At 36.0% G+C, this 24,125-nt stretch overlaps 1 protein-coding gene across 1 annotated transcript in view; it reads left to right on the top strand.

The window, feature by feature from the left end:
* Positions 1–24,125, top strand: part of LOC150080329 (dynamin-1-like) — a 265,277-nt gene that overhangs the window by 92,863 nt on the left and 148,289 nt on the right. The window contains exon 7 of the mRNA XM_090380686.1: positions 15,869–15,977. Coding sequence (XP_090236812.1) covers positions 15,869–15,977 — 109 coding nt within the window. The remainder of the gene's footprint in view (positions 1–15,868; positions 15,978–24,125) is intronic.

The following is a 24,125-nucleotide window of genomic DNA, read 5'->3' as shown; positions in this document are numbered from 1 at the left end:
TTAGAATTAATGGGCACAGATCCCATATTAATAATTTTGTTAATAAAAATGACATTGAACTGCAGCACTTCCAAACACATAGTTTCGATAATATTTCTATTACTATATTAGATATTGAACATAGACACAGCATTAGATTACAACGTGAAAACTGCAATATTCTTAAATATAAAACCCTGTACCCTTATGGTCTCAATAGTTTGTTTAATGGACGTAATTATAATATTGGTAGTTTAGATACTTGTGTTTATAAACTTTTTCATATGGCTAATAGATCCCAGCCTAAATTGCCACGTAGTAAGATGAGAAACAAAGTTTTTAACAATACTGGTACTGGCATTCAAATGCGCACTAAGCATACTTTAGGAAAATTTACCGACATGCTGGATACTTGGGATAAAAATGTTATAAATATTAAACTCATACATGATATCTTATTCGGCCTCAAGCATAGCAAGTTAAAAGCCTTAGAAAAAATTAACCAGACATATTCACATCGTAACCAGCATCTTGACCACTTACTTAGGGATATTTTTAAATATCGTCTATGTAATAAACCTGTTATCCATAACATCTATATCAATATTAAATTCAGTAACATTATATTTGACTACTTACCGTTAAAGGAGATATTAAATAAACATGTTAGCAGTTTTCCACTCAGTAATAGGAATATAGTAACTAGGTTTAGTTACAATAAACCTTTTGGGCTTACTGCTTGTAATTATAAGCAGCTAGCCTGCAACTTAGATAATGTCTACCAGGATGCTATTTGCTACTGCCACTTACCACAATACCATGATTTCGTTGACTTACATCATGGGCATGTAATTACTGGTAATCTTAACCTGGTTCCTCACCAGGAATTGAGATCTGTTCTTTCCTACGGTTTTAAATACAGACCTAACACTAGCCTTAATGCTAATCTTATAACCAAACTAATACATTCTGACCTTATGCATTTTTGCCTTAAATTGGCCTATAAGTTTAATTTACCACTAGAGGCCTTCTATAATTGGCTAGTTCTTACTAATAGCGATTTTAAACAACATATATTTAGTATGCTTTTACATAGGAAGCATCATACCATTAGAGATAGCAAAAGATATAATATGCAGTTAATCAAACGACATTTAAAGGAGTTACAGGATATATTTATCATAACAACTATAGATAAGGCCGCTAATAATTACAGTTTCATCTGCAAAAAATTCTATGCCACACTATTATACAATGAACTACATAGCAGTGCTACATATACTAAATCTAACTGTAACCTTGGTACTATTACCAAAAAGCTACTGGCTATACAAAAAAGGTTAAAAATTAGTAACTATAATACTAATTTTCCGTATTTGTATGGTATTCCCAAGTTTCACAAATCGCCTATTAGTTTCAGATTTATTACATCTTGTAGAAATAGCTACTCAAAAGTCCCACATAGTAAGCTAGTTGAATTGCTCAGCATGATTTTCAAGGCTATAGATTCCTCCAGAATTATTAATAACAATAGACCTATTTTAACCTTTATAAAGAACAATATGAATAGCATCAAACATATAAATACATATGATTTCAAAAATTTATTTACTAGCATCCCACATGATAGTCTAAAATTGGTGTTAAATAATTATTTTACAGAATATAGCCAAATTTTACCCTGCCAACGTAATTATTGGGATAACTTGATTAATCTTTGTATTTCCAACAGCTATATTTATAATGGTAGTAATATTTTCATACAGCATGCTGGCATTGCCATGGGGGCGAGTAGCTCGTGTCTCATCGCCAACTTATATCTGCATCATTTTGAAAATAACTTTGTTAAAGATATCCATATGTTCAGATATATTGATGACCTAATTGTGTTCAACAATACTAGCTTTCTTACAGAAGCGGTTAAACACTACCCGCAGGAGTTGGTTCTAGAAGTCACTAACAACGGTGACCCTTTTAAAGTAGCATATCTGGACATAGATATTCAGATTAATAATAATACACTATCTACCAAGCTATTTGACAAACGCAAAGAATTCAATTTCAAAACTATAGACTTAACCCGTTGGGGTACTAATATCTCTGTACGTATACTTAAAAACATTATAGTGACACAAACTATCAGAAGAGTATATATTTGTAATAATAAAAGTGATGTTATATATGCGCTTATCGATCTTAAGCATAAATTATTGGATAACGGTTTCCCATATAATTTCATTTTGAAACATATGAGTACTGCTTTATCCATAGCACTAAAAAAGTACCACGATAATTTAAACCAGTTGGAAATTATCGAAAATATTAGGCAGGCAGTTTATTAAACTGTTATATACATTTTGGATATTGCCGTGGTCTTAATGTAATCATTATTGTTTTTTAATATAGGGTATAGATATAGCGAGTGGTGTACTAATTAGCCTTTGTATATACATGTACATACTAGGGACTGCTGTTTTGAACTCGCTATATATAGCTTACGCCTTAGAAAAGTGGTACCTATATGGGTTCTTTACAGTAGGAATGAATTCTATATTATACTAGGATTTCTCTTCTACATCTGAGTATTATTGGTTTTGTTTTCTCTATTATAGAGGGCGCTATTATGCTTTTGTTCATCCAAAAAACACCGGCTAATTCTTGACAAATCTTAGGTGGCGCATGACGCTTTGTAGTTATATAAGTCTAGTGAGGTTGCTGCAGGCGTTTTGTTTTTCCCGCCTTGGGCTACGGTAAAGTATGCTTGGTAGATTCCTTACGGGGTTTTTACCATGTCCCCTCTTTTGTTCTCTAAGCATTACTGACAATCCGACCTTATCTGACAGGTTCCGTCTTTCGTTCTCTTAGCATTACTGACAATTTGACTTTATCTGACATTATTTATGTCCTACTTAAAGTAAACTTTATTAGGAATTAGCCATTCCGTTTTTTCCTTTTTCTTTTTCTTCTTTTTCTTTTTATTCGATTGATATATTTTTACAGGCCTTTACTACCTAACCAGGATCCCTACTTTTAGGGTCGGGAAGTTACGCTCCCGGTTAATATCCGATGTACTATCGATAAATTGACCTTTTCTTTCTTTTTGCTTTTAGCTTTCCTCTTGCCTTATTTTTCATACCTCGCGAACTATTAGAGTAATTCGAGGGGGAGTGAGGTACTATTGCTCTACTATACATTTTTCCGTTCTCCTTCGGTTAGCTTTATTAGCTATTTTCTGCAAAATTTTATGCTAAATTGTGTTCAGCAAAAATTTTAATAATTACTCAGTTGTGCTTATAATGTGGTAGCGATCGGTCGGGCTAAATATCATCCAGCCTGTATCATTTATAAATTGTTGTTATGTATTACGGTACGACACTTGTTGTTTTGGCATTCTAGACTTACATTTGTCTCAAATCTTACGTTAATGTTATACTAAATTATTCCACATTTCCACTATTATATTATTTTGGCTTTAGTATACAGGCAGATGATAACAGAAACCGATGGCTCAGTCTAGCATGGGTTGGTTATTTTGTAAGGGTTTAGCCCTCGACATAGTTCCTTGCAAAATAATTTTCCTGTGTTGGGCTTATTATTTTATTAATTTACTTAATATGATTTATATTTTGGTTTTCATGTATACTGGAGATATGGCAGGACTATGGCTATATGGATTTTCAAACTTTAAAGATATTAACTTTACACTATAACGTATCTATTTAGTATATACATAACGTCCGATGTAATGTTCGATCGTTTGATGGCATTAATTGGGTGTTCTATATATTACACTTTAACTATAATTTTACATCTTTACAACCTAAACTCAGTAATTTTATGGATGCTTTATTAATTAGGAGTTTGCCTATGTATTGACTGGTCTGCATGGATTCTCCTTATCGTTATCGTTATCTAATTACATTAAATTTCTACATCTTTTTATATCAATATTTTTGTTTTCGCTATATTAAAGTATAAGGATACTATTATGCTAGTTATCATACTCTGTGAGTTTGGTAAGATATATAGTCGATGGTTAACTGTATTTCCCCCATTTTTTAGTTATTTTTACCTTATAATACTATCATGAGTTACTACACTTTGAATAATCATAAGATACTACGTCGGTCGCGTAGGCTAAACTGTACCGCGGATTCTACTATGGCTATGAGTGATCCGATAAGTAACCAAAATAGCCATGTTGCATCTAATGTATTAGGCTTACCAAGTAACCGCCCGGTTAATGATACTATAGACAATAACTTACATTTGGACACGAGGACTTTTGCATCAGAGCTATACTTAAAATTCAACAAATGCAACAATATGAGATGTCAAACTTGCCCGGCCATGAACATTAAACATGTCTCCCATAATACCTATGATCCGGTTTTCTGCCATTCTAGGGGAGCTATTTACCTAATTACATGTAATACGTGTATGGCTAAGTATATTGGACAAACAGGAGGTGAATTACATATTAGAATTAATGGGCACAGATCCCATATTAATAATTTTGTTAATAAAAATGACATTGAACTGCAGCACTTCCAAACACATAGTTTCGATAATATTTCTATTACTATATTAGATATTGAACATAGACACAGCATTAGATTACAACGTGAAAACTGCAATATTCTTAAATATAAAACCCTGTACCCTTATGGTCTCAATAGTTTGTTTAATGGACGTAATTATAATATTGGTAGTTTAGATACTTGTGTTTATAAACTTTTTCATATGGCTAATAGATCCCAGCCTAAATTGCCACGTAGTAAGATGAGAAACAAAGTTTTTAACAATACTGGTACTGGCATTCAAATGCGCACTAAGCATACTTTAGGAAAATTTACCGACATGCTGGATACTTGGGATAAAAATGTTATAAATATTAAACTCATACATGATATCTTATTCGGCCTCAAGCATAGCAAGTTAAAAGCCTTAGAAAAAATTAACCAGACATATTCACATCGTAACCAGCATCTTGACCACTTACTTAGGGATATTTTTAAATATCGTCTATGTAATAAACCTGTTATCCATAACATCTATATCAATATTAAATTCAGTAACATTATATTTGACTACTTACCGTTAAAGGAGATATTAAATAAACATGTTAGCAGTTTTCCACTCAGTAATAGGAATATAGTAACTAGGTTTAGTTACAATAAACCTTTTGGGCTTACTGCTTGTAATTATAAGCAGCTAGCCTGCAACTTAGATAATGTCTACCAGGATGCTATTTGCTACTGCCACTTACCACAATACCATGATTTCGTTGACTTACATCATGGGCATGTAATTACTGGTAATCTTAACCTGGTTCCTCACCAGGAATTGAGATCTGTTCTTTCCTACGGTTTTAAATACAGACCTAACACTAGCCTTAATGCTAATCTTATAACCAAACTAATACATTCTGACCTTATGCATTTTTGCCTTAAATTGGCCTATAAGTTTAATTTACCACTAGAGGCCTTCTATAATTGGCTAGTTCTTACTAATAGCGATTTTAAACAACATATATTTAGTATGCTTTTACATAGGAAGCATCATACCATTAGAGATAGCAAAAGATATAATATGCAGTTAATCAAACGACATTTAAAGGAGTTACAGGATATATTTATCATAACAACTATAGATAAGGCCGCTAATAATTACAGTTTCATCTGCAAAAAATTCTATGCCACACTATTATACAATGAACTACATAGCAGTGCTACATATACTAAATCTAACTGTAACCTTGGTACTATTACCAAAAAGCTACTGGCTATACAAAAAAGGTTAAAAATTAGTAACTATAATACTAATTTTCCGTATTTGTATGGTATTCCCAAGTTTCACAAATCGCCTATTAGTTTCAGATTTATTACATCTTGTAGAAATAGCTACTCAAAAGTCCCACATAGTAAGCTAGTTGAATTGCTCAGCATGATTTTCAAGGCTATAGATTCCTCCAGAATTATTAATAACAATAGACCTATTTTAACCTTTATAAAGAACAATATGAATAGCATCAAACATATAAATACATATGATTTCAAAAATTTATTTACTAGCATCCCACATGATAGTCTAAAATTGGTGTTAAATAATTATTTTACAGAATATAGCCAAATTTTACCCTGCCAACGTAATTATTGGGATAACTTGATTAATCTTTGTATTTCCAACAGCTATATTTATAATGGTAGTAATATTTTCATACAGCATGCTGGCATTGCCATGGGGGCGAGTAGCTCGTGTCTCATCGCCAACTTATATCTGCATCATTTTGAAAATAACTTTGTTAAAGATATCCATATGTTCAGATATATTGATGACCTAATTGTGTTCAACAATACTAGCTTTCTTACAGAAGCGGTTAAACACTACCCGCAGGAGTTGGTTCTAGAAGTCACTAACAACGGTGACCCTTTTAAAGTAGCATATCTGGACATAGATATTCAGATTAATAATAATACACTATCTACCAAGCTATTTGACAAACGCAAAGAATTCAATTTCAAAACTATAGACTTAACCCGTTGGGGTACTAATATCTCTGTACGTATACTTAAAAACATTATAGTGACACAAACTATCAGAAGAGTATATATTTGTAATAATAAAAGTGATGTTATATATGCGCTTATCGATCTTAAGCATAAATTATTGGATAACGGTTTCCCATATAATTTCATTTTGAAACATATGAGTACTGCTTTATCCATAGCACTAAAAAAGTACCACGATAATTTAAACCAGTTGGAAATTATCGAAAATATTAGGCAGGCAGTTTATTAAACTGTTATATACATTTTGGATATTGCCGTGGTCTTAATGTAATCATTATTGTTTTTTAATATAGGGTATAGATATAGCGAGTGGTGTACTAATTAGCCTTTGTATATACATGTACATACTAGGGACTGCTGTTTTGAACTCGCTATATATAGCTTACGCCTTAGAAAAGTGGTACCTATATGGGTTCTTTACAGTAGGAATGAATTCTATATTATACTAGGATTTCTCTTCTACATCTGAGTATTATTGGTTTTGTTTTCTCTATTATAGAGGGCGCTATTATGCTTTTGTTCATCCAAAAAACACCGGCTAATTCTTGACAAATCTTAGGTGGCGCATGACGCTTTGTAGTTATATAAGTCTAGTGAGGTTGCTGCAGGCGTTTTGTTTTTCCCGCCTTGGGCTACGGTAAAGTATGCTTGGTAGATTCCTTACGGGGTTTTTACCATGTCCCCTCTTTTGTTCTCTAAGCATTACTGACAATCCGACCTTATCTGACAGGTTCCGTCTTTCGTTCTCTTAGCATTACTGACAATTTGACTTTATCTGACATTATTTATGTCCTACTTAAAGTAAACTTTATTAGGAATTAGCCATTCCGTTTTTTCCTTTTTCTTTTTCTTCTTTTTCTTTTTATTCGATTGATATATTTTTACAGGCCTTTACTACCTAACCAGGATCCCTACTTTTAGGGTCGGGAAGTTACGCTCCCGGTTAATATCCGATGTACTATCGATAAATTGACCTTTTCTTTCTTTTTGCTTTTAGCTTTCCTCTTGCCTTATTTTTCATACCTCGCGAACTATTAGAGTAATTCGAGGGGGAGTGAGGTACTATTGCTCTACTATACATTTTTCCGTTCTCCTTCGGTTAGCTTTATTAGCTATTTTCTGCAAAATTTTATGCTAAATTGTGTTCAGCAAAAATTTTAATAATTACTCAGTTGTGCTTATAATGTGGTAGCGATCGGTCGGGCTAAATATCATCCAGCCTGTATCATTTATAAATTGTTGTTATGTATTACGGTACGACACTTGTTGTTTTGGCATTCTAGACTTACATTTGTCTCAAATCTTACGTTAATGTTATACTAAATTATTCCACATTTCCACTATTATATTATTTTGGCTTTAGTATACAGGCAGATGATAACAGAAACCGATGGCTCAGTCTAGCATGGGTTGGTTATTTTGTAAGGGTTTAGCCCTCGACAAAGTTCCTTGCAAAATAATTTTCCTGTGTTGGGCTTATTATTTTATTAATTTACTTAATATGATTTATATTTTGGTTTTCATGTATACTGGAGATATGGCAGGACTATGGCTATATGGATTTTCAAACTTTAAAGATATTAACTTTACACTATAACGTATCTATTTAGTATATACATAACGTCCGATGTAATGTTCGATCGTTTGATGGCATTAATTGGGTGTTCTATATATTACACTTTAACTATAATTTTACATCTTTACAACCTAAACTCAGTAATTTTATGGATGCTTTATATATATATATATATATATATATATGTAACGACTTAATCTAACAAATAATTAATACATAACTATAGTGGTACACGTGATACGGAAGTTGTATAAAGGGAACTCGTAGAAAACACTAGATACCGAAAAAAATCTATATATAACATAACTGTTTTGGGATATAACTTAAGGATTTAATTTTTGTTTTGAATTTTATTGAATTAAATCGGAATCATGACTCTGAGCAGAGCAGCAAAGCAAAAGGCTCAAGCTAATGGGAGTGCTGTGGTTCAGGGGAGAACTGAGGGGGGCAGTTGCCCTCTGAATCACAGTCTATTAAAATGCACTGTTTGCTTGATGTTTGCGGAGCAGTCGGGTACGGGACATGATACTGCCAAGGGGGATGTCTTTGTGTGTGCACGATGTAAGGAGTGCAAGGAAATCAGGCGACAACTCAGCGTTGTTATGGGCCTTTATGAGAGCTTGAAGGACAGGGTGGATGCCCTCGAAGGAAATAAATTGAGGGGCCCATCAAGCTCTCAGCTGCCCACATCAACGCCAGAGCTTGCACTTGGTCATCAGGCAACACAGAAGCAGCCCCCTAGGCAGAATGCGCTGGTCCCACAGGAACTAGTAGTTGTTGGTGACTCTATTGTCAGGGAAACGGGGAACATCCTTTGTAAAAAGGATAGGTGGAATAGGACCAGGGTATGTCTGCCAGGGGCAAAGGTTGATGACGTTGTAGAACGGATATCATCTTTTAAGGGCACAAAAGGTGATATAGTTGTACACGTTGGCACTAATGATATTAAGAGTAGGAGACCGGCGGAATTACTTATCAAGTACAGGTCACTGTTGAAAAAAAGCCGTGAATTAGGGTTGAACTTGAAAGTGTCTGCAATTCTGCCCAGACACGATAGGAGGGAGTATATGATGAGAGCCTTGTCGATCAATTCGGCCCTGGAGGGATTGTGCAAGGCTCAAGGGGTAGAATTTTTTTCAGCCTGGACTGTACTTGTTAACAGGAGAGATTGCTTCTACAGGGATGGGATACACTTAAATAGAAAGGGTGCAAGAATTTTTGCTGATGCTGTCGAGGCAGTGTTAGGTGGGTCGGAAAACTGCTAGTTGGGGGGGATACAAGGACTAATAGATTAACAGTAGCCAGTGGCAGAGGTGGAAGTGATTCTTGCACTGCTTCTATTGAAATGAGCAGAAGTCTGAAAAACAGGATGCAGGATATTTCAGAGACTGCTGGTAGTCATTGCGGTACAAGTAAACACATGGGTTGTGTTAGGGTAGCTAAGAATAGAAACAGGTGCATGTATACCTGCGTGTACACCAATGCTAGGAGTTTGGTAAATAAATTTGATGAATTTGAGGTATTGCTCAAAACATCAAAGGCAGATATTGTTGGGATATCAGAGACGTGGTGTCACACAGATATAAGTAATGCGGAACTGGAATTTGGGGAATACAATGTGTATAGAAAGGATAGACAGGACAGGAGGGGAGGAGGGGTTATGCTATTAATTAAGAAACACATAAAGTCCAAGGAAGTGAAGCCAGTCAACATCGATGGACAGGGCAGCGTCGAGTCAGTTTGGTGTGACATAAGCATAGGGAAATCAAAATTGAGAGTAGGAGTGTGCTATAGGCCTAATGACTCTGATGAGTATAATAAGATATTGTACAGGGAAATAGAGTGGGCCAGTAAATCAGAGAGTCTTATAATGGGGGACTTTAATTTCCCAGATATTGACTGGAATTTGTGGGTTGGTCACTCGCACACTAGCAAGGCTTTTGTGGATTTATTGGATGATTGTTTTCTACATCAGCATGTTCGTGAGGCAACGAGAGGGAGCAATACTCTTGATCTGATTATCAGTAGTGATTCCTCATGCATTAAGAACCTGCAGATAAATGAACCACTAGGTGGCAGTGATCAGAGTGTGTTGAAGTGGGATTTGCTCAAGGAGGTAACTACCATCAGAGGTAAAGGGAGGGGTTTTTGTTTTCGTAAAGGCGACTATGATGGTCTGAGACAGTATTTAAATTCTATACAGTGGGACCAACTGATGATGTTACCAACAGCAAACTCAAAATGGGAAGCATTCAAGGAACTAATCTTGGAGGCTACCAGGCTTTACATACCAACTAAGAAATATTGTTCAAGGTTTAGGCCTAAATGGTTGTCAGATGAACTAATGAGACATGTGGCAGAGAAGAAAAATGCATGGGATACATACAAATTAATGGGTGACATGGAAGCCTATGATAGATATAAGTTGGTCTGTAACCAAGTCACAAGGGAGATTAGGCAGGCAAAGGCAGACTATGAAAAATCCTTGGCAAAGGATGCAAAGAAAAACAGAAAAGAGTTCTTTACATACTTGAACTCGAAAAGGAAAGGGATGAATCAGATTGGTCCACTGGATATTGATGGTTCAACAGTTGAGGATCCTGCTCAGGTGGCTAACAATCTAAACGAGTATTTTGCATCTACATTCACGCATGAGGAGTTATTCAGGAAGGAGAATGATGTAGGTAAAGTAAACATTGGCAGTGAGCTGGATGATTTTGTAATAACTGAGAGGAAAGTGGAGGAGAGATTGTTGGGGATAAACATAAAAAAGGCACCTGGGGTGGATGGGATCTATCCAGTTATATTAAAGGAGGCAGCAAAGGAAGTAAGCAAACCCTTAGCCATAATTATGAGAGCTTCCTTGGACTCAGGGGAGGTACCTATGGACTGGAGATGTGCAAATGTGACCCCAATTCACAAAGGAGGTTCAAAGGCTGACACAAGTAATTATAGACCTGTTAGTTTAACTTCTGTTCCAGGTAAATTAATGGAGGCACTGGTTAAAGAAGCACTGCAGGATCATCTAGACAAGAATTCAGTTATAGCTCAGACGCAGCATGGTTTTGTTAAGGGCAGGTCTTGCCTGACCAATTTGATTGGATACTATGATGTAGTCACAAAAGAACTGGATGCAGGGAATAACTTTGATATTATATATTTGGATCTTAGAAAGGCTTTTGATACTGTTGCACATGGAAGGCTGCTGCACAAATTGGAGCAGTGTGGCATTGGAGGCAAATTGCTGCTATGGATAAGGGGATGGTTGAGTGGCAGAAGACAGAGAGTGGTAATCAATGGACACTGCTCAACGTGGACTAATGTTATTAGTGGAGTTCCTCAAGGTTCAGTGTTGGGTCCGTTGTTGTTTTCGGTGTTTATGAATGATATTGATGATGGGATATCAAGTTTAATGTCCAAGTTTGCAGATGATACAAAGGTTGGCAAGGTCGTTAAGGACAATACTGACGCTATGCTGCTGCAACAGGATCTGGACAGGTTGAACAGATGGGCTGAGAGGTGGCAAATGAGGTTTAACATCGACAAATGTAAAGTGCTGCATATGGGAAACAGTAACCCCAGAGCAACGTATCAACTCTGCGGTACTACATTGACAGTGGTGGAGAATGAAAAGGACCTGGGGGTAATTGTGCAGGCAGATATGAAGTTCTCTGAGCAGTGCAGACGAGCTGCAAGAGTAGCTCATGGTGTCTTGTCAATGATATACAGGAATTTTTCTAGCAGGGATAAGGAGGTGATTATTCCCTTGTATAAGGCAATGGTAAGGCCACATCTTGAGTACTGTATACAGGTCTGGAGGCCTCATTTCAAGAAGGATGTAGAGCTGCTGGAACGGGTACAGAGAAGGGCAACAAGATTAGTAAATGGAACAAAGGGTTGCTCTTACGAAGAAAGGCTTAAGTTTTGCAAATTACAGAGTCTGGAGACTAGGCACCGGCGAGGTGATCTGATAGAGGTGTATAAGGCTTTGAATGGTTTGAGCATGCTCAATGCCAATGGGATTCTTCATCTTTCTCAGAATAATCACCTCAGAGGGCATAAATTCAAATTGAGGAAGGACGGATGTCGGATAGATGTGCGGAAATTTGCCTTTGGCCAGCGGGTGGTTGGTTGGTGGAACCGACTTCCATCACTGGTTGTTGAAGTTGATAGCCTAAACAAATTTAAAGCTCAACTGGACAGGTATTTCGAACGAACGGAGGGGTGAAATGGGAGTGGGTTTTTTTTTTTTTTTTTTTGGCTGATGCTGAATAAGCTTGCTTTCTTGCATCATATGCCTCTGCTAATGCTAATGCTAATGCTAATGATGTAAGAAGTGATGCTCCCCAAGGATCAGTATTAGGACCACTGTTGTTTTTAATTTTCATAAACGACATTGATGAAGAGATAGAGGGCATGATGTCTAAATTTGCAGATGATGTTAAAATTGGTAGAGTAGTTAATGATCACTGTCAAGCTGAGCTTCTTCAGAGAGACCTAGATAGACTTCAGGAATGGTCAGAAAAATGGCAGCTGTGCTTTAATCCAACAAAGTGTAAGGTATTACACCTGGGAAACAGTAATCCCAAAAAAACTTATTCATTTGGTGGAGTTCAACTAAACCCAGTACTGGAGGAAAGGGACTTGACTTGGGTGTTACGATACGGTCAGACATGAAATTCTCTGAGCATTGTAAACAGGTTGCAAGGAAGGCCCATGGTGTCCTATCGATGATCTATCGAACTTTTGCAAGTAGAGATAGGGACGTGATAATCCCATTATATAAGGCTTATGTTAGACCACACTTGGAATACTGTGTTCAAGTATGGAGACCTAAAGAAAGACATCGAGACATAAAGAAAGACACCTAAAGAAAGACATCGAGCTTCTTGAAAGGGTGCAAAGAAGGGTAACTCGCCTGGTGAGATCAGCAAAAGGGCGTCCTTATGAAGAAAGACTTTGAATATGTGGGTTGCAGAGTTTGGAAACTAGACACCTTAGAGGAGATTTGATTGAGGTGTTTAAGGCTCTGAGAGGCATCAGTAAAATGAATGAGGACAAAATTTTCAAGATTATAAATGATGCTAGAACTAGGGGACATAAATTCAAGTTACGGGGGGAAATGTTTAGATTGGACTGCAGGAAGTTTTATTTTAGCCAGCGAGTTATAAATTACTGGAATAAGTTGCCTTCATGGGTGGTAGAGGCTGACAGTTTGGGGAAATTCAAAGGTCATCTGGATAGTACTTTCGGGTAAGGGAAGCGCATAGGATGATAGGTTTAATTTCCTCTTTATTTATTTTTTTTTAATTATTATTATTTAGTTATTTATTTTATTTATTTATTTATTTTTTTTTGTTTTTATCATTGTTTTGTTCGGATTTTTTTTTTTTTTTTGTGGCTGGTGCAGCATAAGCCATAGGCTTTCTTGCACCATGCGGCCGTTACTAATACTAAGACCTCTTTGCCAACAGTGAATGTGAGCTAGATGACAATAATGATGTAGTGATAGGGCCATTCCTCCTAAGGTCCGAGATAGAGAGGGTGATTAAATCAAAGAAGAAGAGAAAAGCCAAAGGACCTGATGAAATCACAGCAGAAATAGCCAAGTTGCTCAACTACAAAAACACCAATGTCCTTGTTGAATTATTTAACAGAATTTATGACACAGGCAACATCCTTCAGAACTGGCTGACTTCAACGTTCATCACTCTTCCCAAGAAACTAAACACCAAAACTTGTGAAGACTTCAGAGTAACCAGCTTGATGAGCCAAGTCCTCAAAATGTTCCTAAAAATAATTCAGAATCAGATTTTTCAGGAATTGTGAGGAGTCAATGGACGATGTGCAGTTTGGATTTAGGGAAGGACTGGATACAAGAGAAGCACTATTTTGTGCCCAAGTCATGATGCAGAGATGCAAAGAACAACAGATTGATGCTCATCTTTGTTTTATTGACTTTGAGAAGGCCTTTGATTGAGTCCAGCACACTAAGCTCATCAAGATCCTTGAGACATCTTGATGAGCCTGGTGACATCTGTTGTAGTTGATGGCAGAAAGACAGAAAACATCAACATTGAATGTGGAGTGAGACAAAGATGTGTACACCCCCATTTAACATTTACTCGGACGTCATCTTCAAGAGAGCATTAGATGGAAGAAATGAAGGCATATCTGTCAACAGTAGAGTGATCAGCAACCTTCACTATGCAGATGACGCTGTACTTTGTACAACTAATATGCAGGACTTATAGATACTTCTCAATCACGTGAGGGAAGAAATGAAAGAATGGGCCTCAGGATTAATATCAACAAGATTAAGCTCATGGTCCTTAATGGAGCAATGCCAACACCTCCCCTCATGTTAAACAGAAAGCTTATAGATAGAGTTGACAAAATCACAAATCACATGTTGGATCAATGACAAAAATGAACCGGATATGGAAATAAGAGCAAGGATTGAAATGGCCAGGCAGTATTTTCTTAAAATGAGACCTGCATTGTGCAATGGAAACCTGAATCTCCACCTTAGAATCTGGATGATGAGATGTTACTTTTGGTCAGTTTTGTTGTATAGTGCCAAGACATGGACACTGAAAACTAATACCTCGAAAAAACTAGAATCATTTGAAATGTGGATATACAGAAGAATGCTAAAGATACAATGGACAGCAAGAGTGACCAGTGAGAATGTCCTGCAAAGAATTGGAAAAACCCAGGAATTGCTGAAGGACATAAGGAAAAGAAAAACTGCGTATCTTGGACACCTGAAGAAGAACAACAAATATGCAGTTCCACAGCTAATTATTGAGGGGAGAATGGAAGGAAGAAGAAGAAAGCCTGGGAGAAGACGTACATCGTGGCTTGATAACATTAAGAATTGGACAGGACTGGACACCGAGCAGCTGGTCAGAGTTACCAGAGACAGAGATATTTGCTGTGGTGGTCGCAAACCTCCATTTGGAGCTGACACACAGAGAAGAGATGCTAGATTCTTAGGACAGTTTGTTAAATCACTTATAATGTAGATAAAGATGAATATTGGGTTTTTAGCTCACTAACAAATATCGTAAAGAACAAGTCTGTGGATGCCCAGTTTTTCTGTATGAACAGCAATGCTATAGGTGAATTTTCAGAAATATGCTTTAAAAAGAAGAAACTTTTCAGTATTATAAATACTCTCTGATACAATTTATTTTATTATTTTATTTTTTATAATATAACCCCCTCAGTGTGAGAACCCCTTCATGGTGAAGTAATATCCTCATGGTAGTGTAGTGTAGTCATCTGTAAAGCCATTGGGATCCACTACTTATTAATATATTTGATATGTACAGTGGACCATGAATTTATAATTAAAATTTTGACAGGTGAGGGTTCAAGTTGCAGTATATTACTGTGGTCCCTGCTTCAGATAAGTTGGAAAGTTTGTTTTTTTCACTGTAGAATCAGTCAGCTATAAAATGATTTGCATTGCAAATCATTGTAAATTAATATATAACCATGAAATGTGTTTTACCAAAGCCTATTGTACTTCTTGGCAAGCTCATATCAGTCAAGAAAAAATCTGCTTTTAATTAACTTTTAACTTATGGATATTTTATTATTAATTATTGTTGGTAAAGTCAATATTTTAATTAGCTATAGAGATATTGCTTATAAAGGCTTTTAATTTTAACCATCAATAGATAAAATAATGAGCTTTTCGAATGATAATATATGCTAATATTTTATTTTATAGGACATATTGGAGTATTAAACAGAAGTCAGGAAGATTTAGAAGCAGAAAAGGACATTACTTATGTACTTGAGAAAGAAAAACTATTCTTCAGGAATCATCATAATTATAAGTTAGTTCAATTTATGATTAGTTCTATGAATTTCTTGAATTGAAGTAAATTGTTTGTATGTGTACTATTGTTTAACGTCGTTATGTACTGTGTTTACTTGCTGAATTTTTCCTCCATTCAGGTGCATTTGAAAATTCATGTAGTACGTGTTATGTTCACCTGTCCACATGACAACTTTAATTCCAGTAAATAGATTTCATGAAATTTTATATTTGGCTCTTTTGTAAATATTTGAGCACTTCCTAATTCATTTCACAAGCACTTCCCAATTCATTTCACAAATATACGTGGTCTCAATTCTAATCTCAACGATGTCCATTTCCACTTGCAGTCTGCCAAACCCCATGTACTTTTTCTGACAGAATCTCAGTTATCGGTTGATTCAACTACTGCTCATCTGAGATGCCCAAATTATTCTCTGTATGATTCCTTTCGCCTCAAAGGTGGTACTTGTGCATATGTCCGTTCTGACATTCCCTGTCAGAGACTTGGCAATTTGGAATCTCTTCTCTTTGATCTTCTCTGGCTTAAAATCTCTCTACCTCATTGTGTCAAATTCATCTGTTGTCGCTACCGTTCTCCCAACTCCACTAGTCACTTGGAGCTCTTTGACATCCTCTCTTTGCAACTTGACTTTCTCCAGTCCAACTTTCCTAACAGTGAGGTAATTTTTCTCAGTGATTTTAATGTTCACAACTCCAGCTGGCTTCAGTTTTCTAGTCACACCGACCCAGCAGGTCGAGATGCTGAGGCTTTTGCAATTACTAATGACCTTGCACAGATTGTTCATTTACCTACAAGAATACCCGACAATCCTAATCATACAGCCAATACACTTGATCTTTTTCTCACAAATAACCCTTCTAAGTACACGGTCGAAGTGAGAGGTCCTTTAGGCACTTCAGATCACAACTTGGTGATTGTCTCTTCTCCAATGGAACCTTTATCTCATGGCTATTCCCAACCTTGTGTTGTTTGGCATTACAAGAATGCAAAATGTGATGACCTGCGAGACTTCTTTTCTTCTTTTACTTGGTCTGATTACTGTTTCAAAACTTCTGATGTCAGCATTTGCTCAGATCGTGTCAGTGAAATTATTCTTGCAGCAATGTAATCCTTTAACCTACACTCCACTTTAAAATCTCATCCTTTATCTAAACCTTGGTTTTCCAATAAATGTGCTAAGGCTGTTCAAGAGAAGAACGTTGCATATCGTAATTGGCTTGTTTCTAATTCTTCAGTTTCATTTTCTGCCTACGCCAAAGCTCGCAACAATTGTAAAGCAGTTATTAATCAGTCCAAACTAGAGTTTGAACAGGCTAAGAGTAGAAAACTTGCTTCTTGCCCTAATGGTAGCCGAGCATTCTGTTCTCTTGCCAAAGCCATTGGCCGCAACTTTTGCCCATCTCTGCTCCCACCTCTGTCCAAACCAGATGGTTCTGTTGTCACTTCAACTAAGGATAAAGCTGACCTGCTAGCATCCCATTTTTCTTTCAACTCATGCATTAACGATCTTGATAAAACACCTCCCACTATTCCCAACACGCTCCATTTAATGCCTTCTGTGGTCTTCCGTCAAAAGGATGTTAGAAGGATTTTGACGAATCTTGATGCTAAGAAAGCTCCAGGTCCCGATGGTATTTCTCCACTTGTTCTCAAAACCTGTGCTCCTGAACTTACTCCTATTCTTTGCCGCCTTTTTTCACTTTCTTATTCCAAAGGTGTTTTTCCTTCTGCTTGGAAATTTGCTCATATCCAGCCAGTTCCTAAAAAGGGTGACAAATCCTCGCATCCAATTATCGTCCCATTGCAATTACTTCTACTCTTTCTAAAGTAATGGAGAAATCAATTAACCGCCAACTCTTAAACTACCTAGAAACCTTCCGTCTGATCAACGATTGCCAGTATGGATTCCGTCAGTGTCGATCCACTGGTGATATTCTGGCTTATGTTACCCATTTATGGACTAATTCAATGGAAAGGTTCGGTGAAACACAAGTAGTTGCTCTTTACATCTCAAAGGATTTTGATCGTGTTTGGCATAAAGGTCTTCTAAACAAGCTTCCATCCTATGGTTTGCCAACTGTTTTTAGTTATTGGTTATCCAGTTTTCTCTCTGATCGCTCGCTGAGGGTGATGGTAGATGGCTCTCTGTCTTCTAACTTCTCCACTAATGCCGGTGTCCCCCAAGGTTCAGTTCTTTCCCCCACTCTTTTCCGCTTGTATATTAATGACCTTCTTCCATTGACTGGAAATCCTATCCATAGTTTTGCTGATGATAGCACATTGCATTCCACTTTCCATTATGAGAAACCTTGTCCTGCTCAATCAGCTTCAACTTCTTGAAAATCTGCTACCAATTCCTTAAATGCCGATCTTCAGGTAATTCTCCAGTGGGGCAAAGACAACTTAGTTGATTTCAACCCTTCTAAAACTCAGTCTTGTCTTATATCTCGCAGAACGGATTCTTCTGCTCCTATGCTTATCTTTAGTGCCACTCCGATTTCTAGGCAAAATGATATATCTCTTTTGGGGATTACCCTGACTTCTAATCTCTCTTGGCACAAGCACATTACAAATACTGCTTCTTCTGCATCTAAAAAACTTGGTTTTCTCTTTCGCTCTCGACGTTACTTTTCTTCCAAACAGCTGCTCACTTTGTATAATTCGCAAATCCGCCCTGCCATGGAATATTGTTCCCACATCTGGGGTGGTGCCCCCAAAACCTATCTCAAGCTTCTTGATTCCATTCAGAAGAGGGCAGTTAGGTTAATTAATGGTTCGTCTCTAATAGTCTCTCCACTTGCTTTCTCATAGATGTACTGTTTCTGCTGCATGCCTCTTCTACAGATACTTCCATGGGCACTGTTCTTCTGAATTGACTTCTATAATTCCCGCCCTCTCTTTCAAAACAGTCTCTTTCAAAACAAACACGTGCCGCCACCAGCCAACATCCATTTACTGTCCAACTTCAAACCCACAGAACCAACTTTTCATGTTCTTCATTTATTCATTCAACTGCCGTTTTCTGGAACAAACTTCCTTCATACGTATTTCCTGAAAATTACAATCTACAGAAGTTCAAGTCCAATGTCAACAAATATCTTCTTTCTTCTTCTCAACCTTCAATCCAAGCACGGTACTAAGCAGTATAGGTTCTAATACCTCTCTTGTTTGGGGTTCACATAAAAAAAAAAAAAAATGACCATAATAATTGAGAGAAAAAAAAGACTCATTTTGTACAATAATTATACATAAAACAAAGAGGAACTGTTTTCTATATATGTCTCCTTCACATGTTAGCCAACATGGCAATTTCAAACTGCACACGTGAGCAGTGTGTTGTTTACATGATGCTGAAAGCAAAACTAGCACATTGGAACAAAGGCAAAAACAGTAAATAATAGCATGGGACCTGACATTTTTTTTCATATTTGCATGTTTAATTCCAGGTGAACAATTTTTCTGTTCCAAAGCACCTCAAATAAAAGTTTGAGTATATTTAGGAAAGTAGAAAAAACAAATTCAGATTTTTTAATCATTAATTTTCAACAAATATTTTTGAAGGGCATATTTCAGGTCTTGCATGATTGCGGAATGGTTAAATTATATTTATTAGGAAAAAAATGACTAAATGTACTTTTGTGATAACTGTTTACTTGTATAGGTTTCTGATTTCCAGAGTCAGAAAATGGGTGATCATGGTGCACCGAAATAAAAATTGATATAGTTTTTCTCTTTTTGAACACCAGTTCCAAAAATCTCATTAATTGCTTATTTTATTTAGTTATTCAGTTTTAGTTTTTAAGTTTACTTCGCATGTTTATGTACTTCTTTACTTAATATTAGCATTAGTAGAGACATATGATGCAAGAAAGCAAGCTTATATAGCATCAGCAAAAAAAAAAAAAAAAATCTTCCCATTCAATTCTCCATTCACTCCAAATGCTTGTCTAGTTCTGCCTTGAACTTAATTAAGCTTTCAACACATGATAAATGTTGTTTATCGTATTGTTTTTAAGCGACATATAAATAATATGTTGTTTATAGCAAAAATTATGATAATTTACAATTGGCATATTTTATTCAAAATACAGAAAAAACTGTAAAAATAAAAACTGTAAATCACATAGTGAGAAAAGCTACCATCCCCTGGTTTAAAACATTGTGGTACATAATACAGTATTAAATAATTTTGTTAGTTATGTACATTCTAAAAAAACATAATAACTTACAATACTAGCACATTTTTGCAAAATTCAAATTTTATTTTTTCTCTTCTGTGACTTGAAGAGAAAAATATGGCATGCTTAAACTCCAACTCTGGTAGTGACAGCCCTACAAAGATTCATGAAATTTATTAGATTTCACTTTTATTAAACATCCAGGAGGAAATAAGTAAAGTATCTTACAAAACATTGAGTGAATATTGAATTGTTGGAAGAATGCAATGAAATGAAAATAATTACATTGTATATATTATTAATTAATTAATTGTTGAAAAATTATATTTCATGTTTATTAATCACAGAAAATGGAAAACATTCATTGTAATTAACTTTAGCATTAGCATTAGTAGAGGCATATGATGCAAGAAAGGAAGCTTATGCAGCATCAGCCAAAAAAAAAAAAAAAAACCCTTCCACTTCACCCCTCCGTTCATTCGAAATACCTGTCCAGCTGAGCCTTAAATTTATTTAGGGGTTACATTTGCACATCTTCAGTCTGTGGGTACCTCCCCTGAGTCCAAGGAAGCTTTCATAATTATGGCTAACGGATTGCTTACTTCCTTTGCTGCCTCCTTTAATATAACTGGGTAGATCCCATCCACCCCAGGTGCCTTTCTTGTATTTATCTTCAACAATTTCTCCTCCACTTTACTCTCAATTATTACAAGATCATCTAGCTCACTGCCAGTGTTTACTTCATCTATGGCATTCCCCTTCCTGAATAACTCCTCATGTGTGAATGTAGATGTAGATGCAAAATATTGATTTAGTTTGTTTTCTACCTGAGCAGGATCATCAATAGTTGAACCATCAATATCAAGTGGACCAATCTGATTCATCCCCTTCCTTCTAGAGTTTACATAAGTAAAGAACTCCTTGCTGTTTTTCTTTGCATCCCTTGCCAAAGATTTCTCATAATCTGCCTTCGCCTGCCTAACCTCCTTTGTAACTTGGTTACAGATCAACTTATATCTATCATAGGTTTCTGTGTCAAATGTTAATTTATATGTATCCCATGCATTTTTCTTCTCTGCCATATGTCTCATTAGTTCATCTGATATCCATTTAGGCCTGAACCTTGAACAATATTTCTTAGTTGGTATGTAAAGCCTAGTAGCTTCCAAGATAAGTTCTTGGAATGCTTCCCATTTTGAGTTTGCTGTTGGTAACATCATCAGTTGGTCCCACTGTATAGAATTTAAATACTGTTTCAGACCATCGTAGTCGCCTTTATGAAAGCAATAACCCTTCCCTTTACCCCTGATGGTAGTTACCTCCTTGAGTAAATCCCACTTCAGCACACTGTGATCACTGCCACCTAGTGGTTTCTGTATCTGCAGATTCTTAATGCATGAAGAATCACTACTGATAATCAAATCAAGAGTATTGCTCCCTCTAGTTACCTCCAGAACATGCTGATTTAGAAAACAATCATCCAATAAATCCACAAAAGCCTTGCTAGTGTGTGAGTGACCAACCCACAAATTCCAGTCAATATCTGGGAAATTAAAAACCCCCATTATAAGACTCTCTGATTTACTGGCCCACTCTATTTCCCTGTACAGTTTCTTATTACACTCATCAGAGTCATTAGGCCTATAGCACACTCCTACTCTCAATTTTGATCTCCCAATGCTTATGTCACACCAAACTGACTCGACACTGCACTGTCCAGTGATGTCGACTGTCTTCACTTCCTTGGATTTTATGTTTCTTAACTAATAGCATAACCCCTCCTCCCTTCCTATCCTGTCTATCCTTTCTGTAGATGTTGTACTCCCCAAATTCCAGTTCTGCATTACTTATATCTGTGTGACACCACGTCTCTGATATCCCAACAGTATCCGCCTTTGATGCTTTGAGCAATACCTCAAATTCATCAAATGTATTTATCAAACTCCTAGCATTGGTGTACCCGCAAGTATACATACACCTGTTCTTTTTTTTTTAGTTACCCTAACACAACCCATGTGTTTACTTGTACCCCAATGACTCCCAGCAGTCTCTGAAATATCCTGCATCTTATTTTCCAAGCTGCTGCTCATTCCAATAGAAGCAGTGCAAGAATCACTTTTACCTCTGCCAGTGGCTACTGTTAATCTATTAGTCCTTGTATCCCCCCACTGCCTCGATGGCATCAGCAAACATTCTTGCACCCTTTCTATTTAAGTGTATCCCATCCCTGTAGAAGCAGTCTCTCCTGTTAACAAGTACAGACCAGGCTGAAAAAAATTCTACCCCCTCGAGCCTTGCACAAACTTTCCAGGGCCGAATTGATCGACAGGGCTCTCATCATATACTCCCTCCTTTCGTGTCTGGGCAGAATTGCAGACACTTTCAAATTCAACTCTAAATTTGAAATTTAAAATAACATTTATGGGAGGTAAATGTTATTTTACAGTTGTGTTGTGCTGTTGGAAGGAGACGAAGTTCAGCATGGTGCAATGAAACTATTCTGTATATACAGAATAGCTTCATTGCACCATGAATTCTATATGTATTTAATGACTGAAATGGAGAGTATGAAAGGTTCATAGAATTAGTAATCATTTGCAATGTTTAGTTTCTGCAACTATTATAACACATTATTTTTCTTTTTATGTATCTTTTCTTTTTATTTTCCCTGAATATATTTTTCTTTATTTTTAAAATATATCTTGTTTTTTATTCAAGAGAATTTCATAACACTTTTATTTAAAATGGTACACAATAATAATTAAGTGATTGTAATTACAAAAAAAATAATTATTTAAGAAAAAATAACTGAATGTGCCTGACATAGTAATTTTTACTTAGAAATCTGTAGTTGCAAAATAAGAAGAATACAATGAGTTAATATAATTAATAAAGGATATTACATGGGAGATTTTGAAGTATTTTATATGGGGTCGGTAAACAAAATTTTAGTTTTATTGAAACATACTAAAACATACACAGCCCTTGACCCAGCACTTTCAGTTTACTAAAACTGTAGGCTAAATTTCAGGTCTTCTACAGAATCCCTCTTTGTGCCAAATAGGGATTGACCTGGCTTAGTAAAACAACATATAGTGTGAACAGTTCCAATCATGACAAGGTACGTACAAGAAATGTACCTTAGCATTGGTATACATACATGAAATAAATTTCTTGTACATACTTTGGTTGGTTGGAGTTCTCACTCCATGCCATTTTACTACAAACCATCAGCCTCACATTTGGCCAAAAGAAGGACCCGAAATGTAAGTACTTGATAGTCAGCTTTTTTTCTTTTTTTTTTGAACTCCCTGCTTTTTATCTTTCTTTGTTCTTTTTTTTTTTTTTTTACCCTTTATGCTTCTTCTACGATTACAGATTTCCCAACCAGCCAAAGTGGTTGATCTCCCCCCCCCCCCATCTGAGACATACCATTTTGGAGCATCAAAATGGTATGTCCCAGATAGTCATTATGACTATAACTCTGACAATGATAGACTATCATTATTCAGCTTTTTGTATTAATGTGTTCTTAACCCAGCACTTTTTGACTTTATATTTGTTTTTAAAATCTTCTACTCTGTATCTTGCATTAATACCAGAATCCATAATTAAATTTTTACTATTCCTTTAGACATCTTTCCCTAGAAACTGGTAAAATGCACACACACATGCTTTAAAGACATAGATAAATTGTAAAGAGCTTTAAAGACATAAATAGATTGTAAAATGTTTTTTTTTTTTTTTTTCAGAAAATCCCCAAACATCAAGGATATTGGAACCTATAGTACATGGTATTATGCACGAGTTTAAGGCTGAGAAGACTTGAGATACAGTCTTCTCAACATTCACATTAGAAGTTGATATTAAATTTCTGTAGATTGTAATTTTCAGGAAATACATGTGAAGAAGATTTTTCCAAAAAATAGAAATTGAAGGAATAAATGAGGAAGGAGAAAAGTTG

The sequence above is a fragment of the Mastigoproctus giganteus genome, chromosome 9, assembly GCF_048544385.1.
Source record: "Mastigoproctus giganteus isolate SK-2022 chromosome 9, ASM4854438v1, whole genome shotgun sequence".
In the NCBI taxonomy this organism is placed as follows: Eukaryota; Metazoa; Arthropoda; class Arachnida; order Uropygi; family Thelyphonidae; genus Mastigoproctus; species Mastigoproctus giganteus.
This window is presented reverse-complemented; position numbering and strand designations above follow the sequence as displayed.